Raw genomic sequence first — 19794 nt, forward strand, 5'->3', positions numbered from 1 at the left:
GTATGAACCTATGAACCCAATGGCAATTTCTCAATTTTTTAAAACCTATTCAATTTCATTCAGAATATCTAAGAAATATATATCAGATATTTTTCTTCGCCGTAACCTCATAACTGAGGATTGTGACCCAGATGATTAACCACAGCTAGGCCATCATGGGCGCCGGCAGCGTGGTGTAGTGCTAGTGCACCACCTATGGTTCAATTTTTTTTTAGATAATTATTGTCTGTATAATATATAAATATGCTGTACGAAAGAGTGTAGTTTGTATATACGAGCAGCACGCATCTGAATCCGACCTCATTGAGGCGGACTGGAGCCTCATAAAGAGTGCAATTGTGTTGTCGGCTCGTACCGTTCTTAGTACCGGAAGGAGTGAGTAGGCCAAAGTGGATGTCTGACGAAACATGGGATGTAGTTGAAGAGCGAGCCAGGCTGAAAGCGGCTGTGAAAAGGCTCAAGAACCGAAAGGCACCGGGGGGAGGCATTACGCTACTCAGTGTTCCGGGAAAGATTTTGCCAAACATCCACTTAATGAGAATAAGGGAGCCGAGAATGCACGCCCTCAGAAAAAACCAGGCCTGGTTTCTAACTGGACGAGTGTGTGTAAACCAAATCCACAACCTTCGATGTCTTCTCCAGCAGAGCCATGAGCTGAACAGTCCGTTGGTTGCTGCTTTGTGGATTATGAGAAGGCTTTCGACAGACCGTACCGCCCCTCCCTCTGAGGATACTGGGAGCATACGGGATCCCCACCAAGATTATTGCCATAATCAAATGCCTGCACGAGAATAGCGAATGCTGTGTCAGAATTGGTGACATTACGTCGCTATAGGATTTGTTTCCCGAATATCCATTTTTGTCGAAATCGACATTTTAATGCAGTTCAATTTCTTTTATCGAACTCTACCGAAATCGTTTATAAAAACAATATATTTTTATCTAGGAACAGAGATATTTTTTTGAAAAACCCGAATACGCCATGTTAAGTTACAATTACTCCGTGTTGTTCTCCCGAATGTCCAACTATTCGTACCTGAATATCCAAGTTAATTTCGGTCGAAATAAATCTCTGGCTGAGTTTTTATTTCCCGAATATGACTTTTAGCCAATCAAACCGCGCTGACGCCGTGCATCTCGCTCCCACATTCACGCTGTCCAGCTCTAAAACAATCACGCCTACTTTCATATTTTTTGGCCGTCCGGAATGCTCTTTCAAATTTCGTCTTATTGATATTGTTTTTAAAGTTACTATTGTTTTAATAGTGAATTCATCAAATTTGAAGAGATCATTTATAGCTGATACATCACCCGTTCGCCCTGAACTTATAGTAAAGTTATGGAAGTGAGTATTTTAACCTAAATAAGTGCATTTTGTTTTGATAAATGACACAAAATCCCAACGGTTATATGAATTCTACAGTGTGACCCGACAGCTACTATGACGTAAAAAATAATTATTATTTCAAATTATTATTAATTAAACATTGTTTGTCTTTATTTTACTTTTAATCTAGGTATTTCTATGAAAATAAAGGCGATGCTATTATTTATTTTTGAATGCGCTGATAGTTAATTTAATTTAATATGTATGTTAGTAACTATTTATTTGGTAAATATTATATACTTGGATATAGGTACCTACCTAATATTAGCAGCCAATGGTAATTAATTTATTGATGCTAATATTTTGTATTGTCATTCCAATAGTTAATATATAATATTTATTTGGTGGTTTGTAATAAGTTTAATTGTTAATTATAGAAATATATAGATATAATAATATACAGATATATATACATAGATTTTTTTTTTTTTTTGGAAAAAGTATTAATATAAAATTGTTAGCAAGTACGAGTAAGTACCATCATAAAATATTGGAGAAATCCGTGACGTCGGTTAGTAATTGAAGTAGTAGATACCTACTTTTATTTAATAAACCAAAACCGATCGCCGATAGTCGCTTGATTTTGAAGAATACTGATGAGCAGGTATTAAAAGGCCAATAGTTAAAGTTTGTCGTCATAAGTATGTCACCTCGTAGCATAGTGGATAATTTGTGGACTGAGTCGTAAGCCCAGGAGATGCAGGGACGATTCCTGCCGGGTGTCTTACTTTTTTCAAAAAGATTTTTTCTATTGGTTATAATATATTTTCTCAGAAGTGATTTTAAAAATTATGTATGTTCAATAATTAGAATGGTACATTCTTAAATCTTGTGAATTATTCGTTGAATAAAAAAAGATTAATAAAAACTATTTTATTACTTATTACGAAAAAAACCGAAAAAAGCGAATGCCGCATGTTATTATTACCTACACACTTGGGTTATTACGATCATTAGGTATTTAAATAGTAAAAGTAATCATTAACAATTATCGTGTAAATAAATATAACATTTGAGGTGCGTACTTTTTGACCACTCAGTAATCCGTGGGCCGTGCAGCAATACGCTACGGTCTTAAGTCCCGAATGTCCTTGTTTTGTCCCGAATATCCATTATTCTGAGAGAGCGCTAAAAATTTCCCGAATATCCACAACGAGTACTTGTAAATAAAACGCATTTTCTGTGCATTTACTGATTTATACCAGTATATTATTCTTGGAATTTATTCTTAGATAATGTTGCAATCATACAGTGTAGAAAAAATGATTGATACATCTACTGATATTTCATAATACGACAATGAAATTTGTTTTTCGTCTCCTGAAAAATTTACATTTGGTCTATTCGGGAAACAAATCCTATAGCGACGATTAGTAAAAAAAGGTTCGGGGTCACGACCGGAGTCAGACAGGGTTGTGTATTTACTCCGTTTATCTTCATTATCCTCTTTGACTTCATACTATGGAAGTTAATAGCACCTGACCGAGGCATATCTGTTACCCCCACAGTGAAGCTATACAACCTGGAATACACCGATGACGCTGTCCTATTCCATAACTCAATCGAGGGCATTCAAGAGACAATCAACAGGTTGTATGATAACTCTCTCGCGTTATTTTAAAAATCAACGTGAAGAAAACCAACGTTTTACGCAACTGGAGATGGAATATTGCAGAGAAAACTCGCTATCCGAATGGGAATGGCTGGAGCAACATTCAACTCGATGTGGGATGTCTGAGACTCATGATTGTACTCAGTCAAAACCAACTGCCGCCTATTCGACGCTTGCATTGACGGTGCTGTTTTATGGTAGTGAATCATGGCACCTTACGAGGGCTCAGAGCAACCGTATATTGAGCGTCGAAAACAGATGTTTCCGATGGATACTAGGTGTGCGGGTGGTATGACTTTAGGAGCAATGAGGAGATAAGAGAATGCACCAAGCAGCCTCTCATCCCACTGAGAGTGAAGAAGCGATGTTGGACCTGGCTCGGCCACGTACTGCGGATGCCAGAGGAAAACCTCAAACTGGCTTGCCTGTTTTTCAAGCTGACCGGTTTCTGGTGTCCTGAAAGGCCGCTAAATACTATCTATAGAGTGTAAACGGCAGAACTGCGGGATGCTGGTTTGACCTGGAACGAAGCAAGAAGACTGGCAAGCAACAGGTATTCTTGGAGGTGCTGCGTGGTGTCCATATGCTTCAACTAAGGGGCAGATATAGCCGAAGAAGAAGAAGGTTAATCCCTTCATTTCCTTTGACTCATTACTGAAAATGGTGATCACTAAAATTACAGGCTTTAGTTAGATACATATCTAATATTTTTAATGTTTACCCACTCTTTCAGATTTCGAATGTAATATTGACTCAAGACAGAAGGAATTTTGAAGGAGTTCGATTTTTAAATCAAACGATTGTACATGTGGTTGTATTGGTAACCAGTTCACTATTTTCTTCTTCTATTGGTAGCCCCAAAAACAAAATGGTGGCTCATGTTCGCATGGTTTGAAATCTCTTGCTTTGTCTTGGTGTTTTACTTGATGATCCATCTTAAAAATAATGGCCAGCGTATTAGTTTTGGCTGCTCAATAACATTGACGAGGAAATATCTTTTCTCAAAGCGTTTTGATTCTTAATAGTGGCCCTGCAAAGTGACAAACAAATGTCATCGTACATAGAAGTTCTCTTCATATGAAACTGCAATGTGAAGTGAATTGCAACTACTAGGTAATTTTGTTTTGCTTAAATTTCATACATTTAGGTTCTATCTCTATAACCATGAGTGAGAGTGAGTAAGCATTCGGCACGCTTATATCTCCGCTCTATGCGTTTAGTAAGATAGAATTTCAACGGCTGAATTTTAAAAAATTGAAAATGTCGCCGGAAAAAATTGATCTGGCTGATTGTATGCATTTAAAAACTGCGAGCACGTGTTGCTGAAATTTATTGTTTTTGTGATAAATATAAAGTTTGTGGTAATTATTTTTAGTTATTTTAATAGAACATATTAATATGGTTAAATATGTTGTGTTTAAATTTGGTAGTCGTACTGAGAAGCAACACGATGGTATAACGTTTCATCAAATCAAATCAAATTTATTTATTTTACATATAATGAACATAACAAATTATAAATTCAAAGCGTTCATGACATGACATAAAATAAGTGTTTAAATTTTTAAAAATAAAAATACAGAGAATAAGTAATAAAATAAGAAATAAAATAAGAAAATAAATAAAATAAGTAACAAAATAAAAGTAGATGAAAGCACACAGAGTGAACTTTGATAGACCCTATCTTAAAAACTTATAAAACAACATCCACCTAAATTCACCTCACGTAAGTGGAATATATCAATATCCGAAGCGATTAAACATGGTTACTGCCCTCCCAATTGGCATTACTAATGGCAGGTTAGTTCTGCACCGTGGGAGAACAAACAACGGATGCCCTCGATTCCTAAGGTAATTATCAGAGACACACAAGCCAACACCACCAAGAATGGCAGAGTTCACATTTACGCCGCGTATAAGTCTGAAAAAATATGTAGCTAAATAAAGATCCCTTCTAAATTTTAAGCTACAGTATGTAAGCATCCCTAAGAGAAAATCACTCGGATAGAGCCACGGATAATATCCAATATACAGCCGAAAGTAAAGGAGTCTTAAAAATTTCTTTTGGATTCTCCACCATAAGGCCGTACTTCAACTGATGCGGGGCCCAAACGATAGACCCACTCTCAAGTCTGCTTCTAACTAAGAAGTTATAGAGAATTTTTAATACCGTAACATCCGAAAAGACCCGGGAAGTACGCAAGACAAAGCCCAATATCTTTAGCGCCTTTTTACAAATGGTATCTATATGATCACTAAACGTCAGTTTACCGTCAAACGTAATTCCAAGATCTCTTACAGATGATATTCGCGAGAGAACTCTGCCATGCATCGATTACTGGAAAAACAATACTCGTGAGGCTTTAGTAAACGATAAAACATTGCATTTATCAATATTGAAGTCCAGATTGTTACGCCAGCTCCAATCTAATATATTATCTATATCAAGTTGGAGTTGACGACAATCGTCTAAGGTGACAACTTCCATGAAGAGTTTCAAGTCGTCAGCAAACAACAAAAACATAGCATTTTTAATTACCAATGCTATGTCATTTATAAAAATCGTGAACAGCAATGGCCCTAAGTTTGAGCCCTGGGGGACACCAGAAAATGTGTAAAAGGTCTGTGACTGATAAAGGCTGTACGAAACGTATTGTTGACGGTTCCTAAAATAACTCCCGAATAGCTTCAAAAACCGATCCGACAATCCAATAAGTTGGAGTTTTTCCATTAGAATATCGTGATCGACTCTGTCAAATGCCTTTGAGAAATCATTGTAAGAACAGTCAACCTGGCTGTCTCTATCTAGTACTGACGACACATAATCAGTGAATACCATCAGGTTGGTTTCCGTTGATCGGCCTGCTCTAAATCCATGCTGTTCATTCATTATAAATGACACAATTTTTGGAGAAATCATCTCCAGAACTTTTGCTGGTGCAGAGAGAATAGCTACTGGCCTGTAGTTTTCTACTGACGACTCTGTACCACTCTTATGAATTGGAGTCACCTTTGACATCTACCATATTTCCGGAAAGATACCTGTCTCCATTGTAAGATTATATCGGGGGTCTAGGATCATAAGGGCGAAACTACAAAAATGGCTGTTTTGAGTTAAATATTGCATTGTCTTGCTAGAACGCAGTTCTATTATATGTACAAAGATGAAACTCGTAGGTATAGCGGTTTGCCAGATATTACTCGGCGTATCTACAAATCCACATGGAATTTTAATGTCATATAGGCGAATATCCTCTTACACCTGTCTGACTCTGACATTAATGCCGATTAATCAAGGTCACTTTGGCGAAAGCGGCGTTTCGCCTTTATGTCACTGACATAAAGTTTAGTTTATGGAAATTTCGTAATTTTTAGTTTGGCGTAAGTTGTTAATTTGACTTAAGTAAACACTTGTTATCGGTTCATATTTGCATATCAACAATGTTTTGGAGAGGTAATGATTGTGGAGATGTTAAAACAGAACCAACTTACAAGCATGCGAAGTAAGTAATTATTTATGTATATTTACTATAGTATTATGGCAGTATTAAAGTTTTTTAAAGTTATATTATTTCGACTCATAACCGGTCAAATTGTTTTTAAATGTAATCTGATTACATATTTATATACTTACAGCATCATTATAAATCATGTTTTCGCAGATCGAAATACAGAATTATTGGAAGATGAAGAACTGAATGTTTTGAACTCAAATCATCAATCATCAGATAATACACTGACTAATGATTATAATGTCATGGAAAATAACTCTGATAAACAGTTAACCTAAATGAAAGATCATAATGTATTGTTCATTTGTTCAGATATGGCTTGATGCACTAGCTAATTATATTAAAAATAGGATTTTTTTCTCAGACATGCATAATATTATCATCTCAGAAATTAGGTACTTCGTGGTTGCAGAGCTCAAGAGAATATTTTCGAGAGTTTCTCCCTGACACATTACCAGGATGGTCAGCAAAATGACTAATAGAAAATAATTCAAAATATTCACTCATCATAAAAGACAGAATTTAACTGTATTAGGTATTATATAATTAATATTGTATATTTTTTTAGAAAACCGGATTCAAAACAACTGCCTTTCGTATTATAAATACTATTTCTTTTCTTAGTCGTGCACAACATCCCAGGAGTTACTTTGAGTTTGAACAGTGAAACAGGATTTTTTTGAAGAGATTGTACCTGAGGCATTACCAGGACATTCGTAACAATTATTGTCAGTGGAAAATATATTAGAACTTACGCATGAACCACCATTATATGCTGAATTTAACCATGGTATATACTTTATAATATTAAATTATGAAAACAGATAAAAGTGACTTAATTCATCGACTTCCTGTAGAACAAATTTATTTACAGCATCTCAGGAATTACTACGTGTTTGAATAGTTCAAGGTTCAAGCTCAGGTTTTTTAAAGAATTTAATGGATGTCCAAAAGAAATTACAATGAGAAGTAATGTCGGTGATGTCCGATAATGTTCAATTCAGAAATAAGATAGTGTTCTTGATGAGTTGAATAGTAAACGAAAACGTATTGGAAATCCCTACGAATGGAAAAGAAATAAATATATAACTAATAGACAAAACGGAAAGACATATGTTTCACTTACAGGTAAGCAAATTGAAGGAAGTTATTTAAAGCCCAAGACTGTTCTCAATATCCCAGAAAGTGCAATGAGCATTTTACCGAAACAGTATGGCAGACAATGTTGAATTCATATTGGTCTTTACGCGATATTGAAAAACAAGGACCGGATGGTGCCACAAGATGTTCATTCTAAAACATAGTCATTCCCAAAAATTCTGATAGTTAATCAAATGTTCTTTGAATCCGGGCACTCGCAAATGAAATGAGGTTCCGTTCATGCGAGAATCGAAAACCAAAGCTTTTGGATATATACTATCCATCCGCATGGTACTCTGCTGTTCAGATGGCACACAAAAAACTGAGGTGGATCAACAAGATTTTCTTGATTTTTCTGAATTACAAAAATGCATATTAAAGAATAAGAAGATTGATATGGATGGAGAAAGTGTTATACGATTCATACGGATGGAGAAAATATGGATTTGACGAGCCATTCAAAATGCTCCAAGTCATACGAAGAGGAACCAGAATTAAACATTCATCTTTTCGACTCCAGCCTAAATATAACGCAGCACTTTCCCTCACTGCGAAAAAGATATCAATGGGCATTATTCAGGAACAATATCATTATTTTTATAATTTTTTGAAGTTGACAAATCTTGAAAATAATTAGGAAAACATGGATGAAAAAGATGCAGAACAAAATTATGTATATAGTTAGATTTAGGAATAGAATTTGATGAAAGATATTTCACCTATGTTTTGTATTATCTATATTGTATTAAGAAGAAATATTTACCAGTCAACTTATTTCAAAATATTTTGAGAGACAAAAGGGCGAATGTCTCCCATTAATTATATTTTATTTTTTTCCAATCTAACTAGTCTGTAAAATGACGATATTGATGCTCTAAATTACTCTTATGAATGTTACAGCTTTAATTTATTATTTTTGTATTTTTACAGTGTAAAATTGTTTTTTTTAACAATAAAAACTATTTCACCATTTATCTCAGTAGTGTTTTTGTAGTTTCGCCCTTATGATCCTAGACCCCCGATATATATATGCAAGTGGCCCTTTGACAAAATCAACACACCCCTTTAAAAAAAATGTAGGGACGTTATCCGGTCCCAAAGAGCGCATATTCTTAAGTTTTTTAATAAATCTAAACACGTCACCTTCATCAATTGGGAAGATGTCAACAGATTAGGCACCGCATGATCGTTTTCTTGACGTTGAGGCGACATCCAGATTCGGAATACTACATCCGTAGACGGACCTGAAATGACCAGCAAATGCTTCTGCCTTTCTATGTCCAGTCACCTCTTCGCCCTTCCAAGTCATCGAATTGGCAAATCCACCATCCTTTCTTAATGATTTTATATAATCCCAAAACGATTTAGGATTTTCGCGAATGCAATCCTTTACCGTTTCCATATATGTTCGATAGGCCAGCCGAACAGCTTGTCTCACTCTCATACGATAAAGGCCAAACATTTCATAGTCATGCTGACCATGCTTAGCCTTCCAGGCTGTATGATAGTAGTGTTTGACTCTAATAATCTCCCGAGAAAACCACTTCGGATATCGTCTTCCACCTCGACATAGTGACTTCCTTGAAAAACATTTATTAAACACATTGTATACAACATTATAAAAGTATTGTACCGCCTCATTCACATCAAAAATCTCACGCAACTCACTCCAATCTACTTCACTCATTAAAGAGTAAAGCAGCTTGAAATTTCCACCATCAAACGTCCATCCCCCACACCAATTAGCTTCGTGTGAGGGAATTTCTGTTCGCAGCGGGCGAATCGCATGAAATACGTGTAATAAAACCAATGTAGGGTGGTACACATCCTCTCGTATCAAAGGTAATGTACATCGTGAAATTGATAAAATAGCGATCCTGAAAATCCTATCCAGAAGTCCACCTTTACAGTTAAGAATATCATTCATAGTTAAGTTGATAATAATAAAATCGTTGTTCTATTGTGCGTTATACAGTAGAAACACGGCTTCATTTTGCTGAAAAATAGGTCCTTTCTATTTATCATTACTCTGAGGTTATACCAGTAAATTTGTGGTGAGAATTTTGAGAATGAAAACTACAGGTCACATTACGAAAATTACATTTATTGGAATCAAAGCTTATACAGTATTACTTAACAACTAAATTGTGAATCGGCCCATCTGAAATGAATAAAACAATATACATTAATTTCATTCAGTTGTATAATGTAATTCTGCCAAGTAAATTCTATCTCAGTCAATAATTAATATGCACTCAGAGTGAATACAACATTATCTTTAAGGGGAAAAATTGGGTTATGCTTGCAGATTTTTCTGCAGCGCAACGTAATTGTTGCTTGGTTATCATTGGGATGGGATGATTGCAATGATTGTCAATAATTGCTATGCATTGAATTGAATGTTTTAAAATATGAAAATATACTTACTTAATTAAATTTTGAATATTCCAAAAAATAAAACAGGAATTAAATGGGTGCTTTTTACTGGTTCTCCGTCATCGTAATCTGTCAGTCGCCATTTTGAATTTTAGCTATCTTTTTGTCATCGAATTATAGTACGCGGTCCAAGCCATTATAGTATTTCGGCAAAAATTATAGTACGTGTAGAGAAAATGAAAGTTTTTTGTCTGTCACAAACATAACGGAGAATTCGAGAAATTCTGATGTCCTACTTAATTATAACACCTCTTACTACCGAAAAATGCTAACACCGGCCGCCGTCATTAACTGTCACGTTAGTTTTTTAGAGTAGGTATACAGCGCAAAACCATGTCCATTGACTAAAATCGCACACTGAGATCTTATTTATGCTATTTTTTATAGTACTTATTCCACTTTAATTAATATATTAGGACCGGTTTCGTCCGCCTCAGTGGGACATTTTCAACGTTGAAAATGTCCCACTGAGGCGGACGAAACCGGTCCTAATATATTAATTAAAGTGGAATAAGTACTATAAAAAAATTGCATTTTTTTAATTGTGGTATTTTTGACGTACTATACTTTTTTAATAGTACGCGGACGAAAATGTAACTTTTCGAATAGTACGCGAATCAAAATGTACTATAATTATAGTTCGGTTGGCAACACTGCGCTCACTGACAGATGACAGCGGCCGGTGGCGGAGAACCAGTAAAAAGACCCATTAAATGTAACGGGGCTGCAAAAACTACACAGAATTGGCGGAAAACTTGAATTCCGGCCATGTAAGATCGTAGTCCCACTTTACAGGCTGGTCTTCTTATAAAATTAGTATAAATCATTGAAAAAGTTAGTGTCTTTACCATTAATTCTGTCTGGTTGCATTTGCGTTAATGTAGTGGTACAAGACAACTAGAAGAAACAGGGATATTCCAAGGATATTTGAAAAGATGGCAAGTTGGACGTCAGTAATCATTTTTACCTGAAAATAAAAACAAGAATTATTTTATTTCCACAAGTAAAATGAAGGCATGAATGCCTTCAATTATAAGGGACTATTCAAATAACTACGGCCAATGAGTTAGACGTTGATATTCAATGAAAAACGTCTTCAATATTGGAATAATAACGATATCGAAAGTGATCATGCGTAGAAACCAAAATTATACAGGCATTTTATTAAAAAAAACATCAAATGATAATGATCAACTGAAAACTTATAACAATGGATACAGAATATTTAAGAATTCCTTTACATTTATGCTAAAACTCAGCTCAATATTAAATAATAATGCGAACCAAAACTTACAAATTGTTTTGACTACGAGCCACGTAATAGTTAATTTGCCGGCGAGCTTTGACAACGTGAAATATATTATCTATGACGGCAATTGTCAACTTGCGACAATAGACAAGGTTAATATTGCCAGACTAAAAAAATTGATATGCATCTACGTCAAAATCACTCACTCAAGAATTTGATGGAACCGTTAAATATTTTTTTTTACAAATTTAATGACAGTGTAGGTATAACTAAATAATTGAAATAGAAAAACATCATTATTCCTACCATATTTTCATGTAAATTTGTACTTAATTTTAAATTATATTCAACTAGGTAGGTAGGTAGGTATTGTCTTATCGGACGTTGTGGTTGGCGGGCGCGGGGTGGCGGCGGTGCAGGCAACTCAAACGTATGAACACGTCTCGACATGTCCGTAGACAATGTGCGGGGACGGGTGTTCGCGCTTGTTGTTTTGGTGCGTGTAGCTTGGCGCAGACAAGATCGTACATGCGGCGGGCTCTTCCCATACTGCGCGCATAGAGATGTCCGCAGAATGGACAGGCGCCAATGCGGGAAACGAGCGAGCAGCGGGTGTCTCAAACCATTATGAGCTTAGCGGGCTTTCAGACGGGATTCCGCATTTACACATAACTAAATGGGAGCGTTCAGACGGAATACACCCGTATCGCACTTTTTTTAAGCCACCTGCGCGGCGGAGATTCCGCATTTACACATAACTAAATGGGAGCGTTCAGACGGAAGATACTCGTGTTTACGAGAATCGCACACTTTTCCGTTGCCCGCCACAATGTCAAGCCGCTTGAACTCATTATTATTTACGCAGCTCGGTTTTTATTACCTTTTTTTATTCATTTCCTCGGCCGAAACTCCGGCGATCGTAATATTAATAATAATTCAAACAAAGGCCGCTTTGATGCGACACGTATGCTATTATTATTTGTAAAATTGAATTTATCATTGACACATAATAAAATTAATATTAATAGGCATGTTTTTGAGCTAAATAAGAATTTCTTCAAAATAAAATGCATAAATAAAAACAGTGTTTCATACTGATCCTTGAAAAAAAAATTAATATTATTCTGTTTTCAATAAAAAAAAGACAATTAACAGATGGTGGTGTTGGTGAGAAAATTTCTTACGATCGATTTGATGAAATTCATTATTGACAATAGTTTATAATCAAATAGATCAGTTTGGCCGAGCATCTTCAAAATACCTACTTAAGTAGGTATGTAAAGAAATAAATACTTACAAGTTTTTATCTCAATGTATTTGCCATACTTTGTCGTGTAATTATTTTTATTGCTGAAGCCAGGTCTAATTACCTATTGTCTTTTCATTGAACTCCTCGGCGCTTTTATTTTGTAAATTTTAATTTATCATTGACGCATAATTAATATTAATAGGCATCTAAAATTATGTGATTAAATTATAGGTAGGTACATAACTTTGGTTATTTTATAGATATGATAATATTTTTTATTATTTGATTAGGCAGATCATAATGAGCAGAATAAATTTTAAATTATTGTTTATTGTTATTAAATCGTATTTAATATTATTCTGTTTTCATTAAAAAAAAACTAAAATTTGCAGATGGTGTACTAAGTTTTTTTAAATTCGATGAAACCTGCAAAAACCATAGCTAATAGTAAAAAATACTCTAAAATTATGCGATTAAATTATAGGTACACAACTTTGGATATTTTATAGATAGGAAATATATTTTTTTATTATTTGGTTAGGATGGGAATAATGAAATTTGTATTTATCGAGCGTTCACAACTACAAGTTCGTATCATTGAACCTGAACTGAACGAATCAAATGGTACCGTTGGATTTATTTGATTTGGAACCGTTTGGTAGAATGTCCACGGAAACGCTTTTCTGACAACTAATTAGTGTTGCCAGTACTTAAAATTAATTCATAATATATTAGTCTCTAAAACAGAAACATATTTGAAACGTCAACTTGTCATGAAATTCTAACCTCCTATCGTGGTCTACAATGATACAAATTTAACAAACTGTCGTATTCATTCATTTTAAATATACAAAATATAAAGAATGCTTCATAAATAGGTAGCCATTTAGTTAATTTATAAGATTTATAGGTATGACGAGTTTTTAAAAATTACTTTTGATTAGAGCTTTTCATAATTGAACACTTGTTCATGTCGACAGTATTATATTGTGACTTAGACGACAATCGAACATATTAAATTCGCTGGGTAATATAAAGATCATTCCGGGTTGATTTAACACAGTTTGTAGTTTAGAATCTCCGTTACAAAATATAAATAAAATGAAAATAAATTCTTTGTCTGACATAATAATTATAGTAATGATATTAAATCGAACTTGCATAGAAAATAGTGCTGGATTTTGAGATAATAACACCAAAAGCGGCGTCTTGTTCGCGTATGGTTACTTATGAATAATAGGTATTAATTATTAATCTATAATACATATAATTCAAGTGAACTCCTATGGTGTAAATATCTAACATATTAATATGAACACCTCACGATATATAAATGCCGAAATGCCAAAACACTTTGACAGATTGCCATTAGTCTATGGATCGTCCGAATTGGTTTGACGTTTCATGTCAAACCATTTCTGATGGTCCGAGAAGGTTTGATTTTCAATGATACACTGAACCAAACGTCAAATCTCAAACCATTTCCGGTCAACTACAATTTGTATGTATATTGTCTATGGTTTAATTTGATTTGTTTCGTTCATGTTGAAAGAAACGAACCTTACATAATGTACAATACAAAATTTGTCATTGATAGGGAACCTTTTTTTAAACATACGGTAGGTGAATTTTAAACACAGCAAATTTTTCTATGATAAAATTAGGCAATCTCATAATGTATATAAATCAGTAATTTATAAATAAGTACAAATATCACCAACAAGTTAGTATTAATTTAAGTAAACAATCGAAACCGACGTTCTCTATAAATATTTTTTATTCAATAATATGTACCTACCTATATTTTTTACTGTTATTCAATTGAAAATTTACGCTAGGATAAAAGCGCTTGTATATCAAAATTATGAAATAAAATGTGGAAAAAGTAAAAAAAAATAAAAACCTTTTATTTTCTAAAAGTGTTTTTTGAATGAAATATGTAGCAAGGTACCTGCCGTTGCATGTCATGAATCATGTGTCTTTCCACGTTATATATATTTAAATCAAATAATAATACCTCAGTAGCCAAGGGTGGAGGTAGGCTGTTAAGATCCACTATATATAGTGCACACGAAACTTTATCAGGTATTAGTATTTTTTTCATTGAAATAACACCACAATTTACAGATGCTGTTGTTTCGTTTTTTTAATTCAATTAAACCCTGCGAAACCAAGCCATAATATATAATAGAAAAAAATACCTATCTATAAAATATCTATAATTATGCAATTAAACCATACATAACTTTGAATATTTTAAAGATAGAATAATAATTTTTTAATCTTTTATAGTTTGGTTTAGACAAGGCTTAATGAATTAAAAAAAACAACCAACAAAATGTGTAATGATATTTATTCTTAATCCAACGAAAACAAATAAGTATGAATGAAAAGGTATGCACAATTTTGTCGTATCGCCCAAAATATACCAAAATTAGTATGGTTTGGTTTAGGCAGGGTTTAATTGATTTTAAAAATCTAACCAATAATATCTGTAAATTGTTCAATAAAAACAAATACGTATGACTAAAAAAGTTTAATGTGCACTAATTATGGCGGATCTTAACAGCCTACCTTTACCCTTCGCTCCTGTAATACCTAAATACATGATTGAATAGAACGGGCGTGTGTTCTTTTAGAAATGAACGTTAGCCTGCATTTTATATACTTAAGGTCTTATAACTAATTTAATCACGGTAAGTGGTATAGTGTGGCATTTCGGATTAGTAGATATAAAATATTCTAAATCTAAATAAATTAACGTTTAGTATATTTTAGTTAGTTATAGTATTACTTTAGGTATATATTAGTTGGTATTTGTATGTATCTATGTTAGTTATAGGTACCTGCGAAAAAGCTATTAGATATAATATAATTATTGAACAACGTATTCTATACGCATTGTATAAAATAAATGGTTTGTAGTTGCTGCATCGACCAAAGAACATTTTTATTGCGGCTAGTAATTCTTTATGATTCACCGTCATAATAACAATACGTAATAATAATAATAATATTGTATTCTTCGACCAACATGTGTTTATTATTATATTATTATTAATTAGACGAACGTAATGAAACCGCACCATTTAAATTAAACCGCCTAACGCAAAATTGGTTTTACCTTTCACATTTTTGTACTGTGTTTTCGAAATATATTTAGAAAATGAACGATCTTTTGACTTATAGATATGAAATTTTCGGTACATGTAGGAGAAGGGTGTACAAAATGGCATAGTGTTTAGTTTAATGAAAAAAAGAATATCAAAACGTATAATTTATTATAAAAACGGAGCATGAATAAAGTCAAACAACTTTTAAAAAAAGAAGTAAAAACGTGTAGTTAAAAATCATTTCACCCCTCCGGTTGTACAAAATGGCAAACGACATAAATATTTGTCAAAAATAGAAACAAAAATATATTATCAAATAAAAATTTCATATTTTGACATTCAATTTCCACTGGAAAAGTAGTCATAAATCTTCCAAGATGTTTATCTCCGTTTTTATTGTTTTATTTCTATTTAAAAATGCCTTCTTTAAGTTCTTCCATTCATTTTCACAGCTAAAACGAGTTTTACGTAGGTAATTTCGGAACATAATCTTTCAGAAACAATAAAATCATAAATCACATAATATGCCGTTTTAGCCTACCATAATGTATGCCATTTTATCCCAATCAAATGAATTTGGCAAATTCGTTTAAAAAAATGCAGTTTACACTTCAGTAAATATGATAAATTTACATCGTACATGAACACTAATAACGGCTACTTAAGCTGGTTTATATATATATATATATATATATATAGATTTAATAATATAAAATACATGTAATATTACCTTTTGTCGACAAGCTGCAAAAATATTCGTTTGGTTCACAAATCTTTCCACTGTATCTTCTTGTACGGCTGTTTTGAGTAAACTCAATATGGCTGAATATTTAAAAGAAGGGTCATGCATTGTTCCTGAGCTAGTTGCATCATGTTAGACTGCACCATTTTGCCAGTAGAGCAAAAGTTTATTTTTACCCACTGTGCCATTTTGAACACATTTCCCCTACTATGAATGATAGACTATTAATCCTTACAGCGCTGACAGCACAGCTGTTGTATCCTCATTTGGTGGCCATTATATGTAATTAGCATGTTATTTAAACGTGGTATTGAAATAGTAATTAAATGTTCCGCGGTGAAGCGATTAAACGTAATAATTAACTCAAATCATATAATTTTGCACTTGTGGCGGTTTAGTTGTGATGGTGCGATATGAATTCAGTGGCTGCCATAGCCACTGCAGTGTAGAGTGGCTGGATTCTTCGGTGGCTCGACACCGGAATCCCGTCTGTGAGAGCTCTAAACCGCGCGCGTCAGGTGCATTTGTGGTATTATCTTCGCAAAGCATAGATAGTGCGAAGTGATGTAAAATAGGTATACGTTTTATAATTTTGCACTTTTAACCATATAAATAATATTATATGTAAAAATAATATGTTTAAATTTCAATAATTCTTAACACACATACTTATAATATTGTATACTTATCTTACTTATATTTATAAAGGTACTTAAAAAATGTTTTTTTTTGTATATAATTATTCAATATTCTTTCTCATTTATCTCTTTAGGTATCTAATTTTTCTGTATTTTATGTTCTTCTTGCTTTATATATATTGTTAGCAGTGCTCGAAATGGAAAATTTCACGAACAGGAACGCTCTATAATTTTCCGAAAAAACGGTATGCTTAATTTTTTTCTTTACATACGTACGTACGTTGGATGTATAAATGCAACAATAAACTTTGAACTTCTTACGTGGATGTATATTAAGCAAGTGGGCAAGGATTGTCAGTGCCGCAGGCGAAAGAACCTCGTCTCAACAAAGTATACCGTCAAGAATTGTATTATTCTTTACTCTTACTTTATTTACCACCCATAATCAGCAGGCATGTTACTTCTACCACCACTCGTCACTGCTTATAACTTATATTACTGTCTCATTTGGGATAGTTCAGTTTGTTAATTAATTAAACTTAAAAAACAACATATCCACATACCTACCATAAAGATTCAAATTAAAAATTAATTTACATATAACAAATTTTACAGATTATAGATTCAAGACGAGCACAGAATATTTTTAAAAAAATCAAAGAAATAGTATTAAAATAGTGTTTAAAAATAAAGAAATAGATGCAGCAACTATTAGAAAAAATAGTAAGTACCTATACAGAGACGAGTAAATACAAAATTTATACAGTACATATCTGTACACCGATAGAGCTAACTACGCCATTTAATTATTTAAGACGTTATAAAACAAAGAATTTATAAATCGTTCACATAAACTCGTTCTCACGCAAGAGGAATATACCAATATCCGACGCGATTTGGTTGAACACAGTGTGTAAGCATTCTTAAGATAAATCAATCGGATAAAGCCATGGATGGCATCCACACAGCTTCAAACAAAGGATCCTCAAAGATTTCTTTTGTACCTTCTCCACCATAAGGGCCATTAGGCCATACCTACTTCTAAGAAAAGCTTCAAGCCATCATCACCAAACTACGTAATTATAGCATTTTAAATTACCAATGGTGTATCATTAATTATTGGCTTTTGAGCTTTGAGAATCGATGTCTCCGCCGAATCTTAGGGGTACATTGGTACGACCGCGTTACAAATACCCGAGTTCGTGAGCACAGCAGCCTTCGGTGATTGAAGTTATCACGAAGAGACGATTTACGTGGCTGGGACACGTATTTCGGATGCCGCCAAAGAGTGCGGCACTTCGTACCCTTGTGGCACAGCCTCAAGGGTTCCATCGCCGTGGCCGCCTCTCCCTCACCCTGCAGCGGTGCTACAAAAGTGACCTATTTGCTGCAGGTCTGACATGGCGGGAGGCGCATGGCGATGGACCGAGGGAAGTGGCGCCAATGCTTGCCCTATGCCCCAATATTAGGACATGACAGGGTAGAAGAAGAAGTATCATTAATTATATAAGATAAAACATGACGGAAGGTGCAACTCGAGTTGCTAAACACGATTCCTATAGAATAATATAAAATTGTCATTAATCAGTAGGTACCTACCTATATTCAACATTATAAGGACTAATATTGTAATGTATGTATATACCTATACCATAGGCCCCACATCGTGAAGCTGGCCCCCAGGCTAGGATCTTCGGTGGGGCCCCCTTCTTATCGCTAAGAATAAAGGCAGTATGTACGGGGTAACAATAATCTGTATATTTAGTGTTTTATTGTATATTTTAAAACATCCATACGAATTATGGAGATGTCGAGTATTGATAAACAATTAAGAATTGTTTCGTATAACCACATAACTATAAATAATAGTATTGTAAGAAAATTCTTTTTTTTACTATTAAAGCAAATTTGTGATGTGTGTTTATCTCACTTATCTGGTCAATTCGCCTCGCCGGGCTCCTCCTGAGCACGGGCTCCCAGGTTAGAGCCCTTTCAGCCCCTCGTTGTGGAGACCATGACCTATATGTTACAATGATGATGCTTTGGTTACCATTATTGTAATATACGTACACTTACCACCGTATTTATTTAATCTATGACTACCATCTAAAATTATTAGATGTCCGCACTGAACACGTACCTACCTAATTTGTGAGTGTATTTTCAACGAAACGATTCAATTTGTGATGTTTGTCCTTACCTAGTCTCATTATAGTCATTATTATTGCCACGGTGATGAATAATGATAATACAGAACAATAATTTATTATTATGATAGTAATAAAATTTTATTGGACAATATTCCTTTTTTTTTAAAACAAATTTACAAACAAAAATTAACTAAAAGTTCTCTACATAGTAGGTATCTATTATTTCTATTATTTTTAAAATAGCAAGTTAAAACGTATGTAATTATAACACAATAGAAACGTCCCTTAAAAATAAACTAATTACGGTAGGCTATTCAATAGTTTCATACCAAAAACATTTTTGTAGGAAAATGGCATAATGGTGCATTTATTTATTATTCATTGTAAAAATAAGGGTTTACGACACGTCATAAATATTTTTTAACACGTCGAGTCAATTGTCGAAATGACATTGAATCAGAAAACCCTGTTTCAACTGTATTGTCGATCTTAAATGCTTATCGGAGTAAATTCTTAATTTCTTAGCAGATTTACATGAAGTACCAACTACTTAATTAAACCTTCAT

General features: G+C 33.8%; 1 protein-coding gene and 1 long non-coding RNA gene across 2 annotated transcripts in view; both read right to left on the bottom strand.

Annotated features, from left to right (window-relative positions):
• Nucleotides 1–1820: 1820 nt before the first annotated feature.
• Nucleotides 1821–19794, bottom strand: part of LOC147074664 (uncharacterized) — a 257127-nt gene continuing 239153 nt past the window's right edge. Inside the window, exon 3 of the long non-coding RNA XR_015070255.1 lies at nt 1821–2745. This is a non-coding gene — a long non-coding RNA (uncharacterized LOC147074664). The remainder of the gene's footprint in view (nt 2746–19794) is intronic.
• LOC147074665 (dolichyl-diphosphooligosaccharide--protein glycosyltransferase subunit 4) lies at nt 9735–11515 on the bottom strand. The gene is made up of 3 exons (XM_085943747.1): nt 11382–11515; nt 10936–11054; nt 9735–9812 (listed from the first exon to the last, which is right to left on the bottom strand). The coding sequence occupies exon 2, from the start codon at nt 11046–11048 to the stop codon at nt 10938–10940; it is 111 nt and encodes a 36-aa protein (XP_085799873.1). The 5' UTR covers nt 11049–11054; nt 11382–11515; the 3' UTR covers nt 9735–9812; nt 10936–10937.

The sequence above is a fragment of the Rhyacophila brunnea genome, unplaced genomic scaffold (genome assembly GCF_057557595.1).
Source record: "Rhyacophila brunnea isolate RB1 unplaced genomic scaffold, BYU_Rbru_1.0 scaffold_16, whole genome shotgun sequence".
Taxonomy (NCBI): domain Eukaryota; kingdom Metazoa; phylum Arthropoda; class Insecta; order Trichoptera; family Rhyacophilidae; genus Rhyacophila; species Rhyacophila brunnea.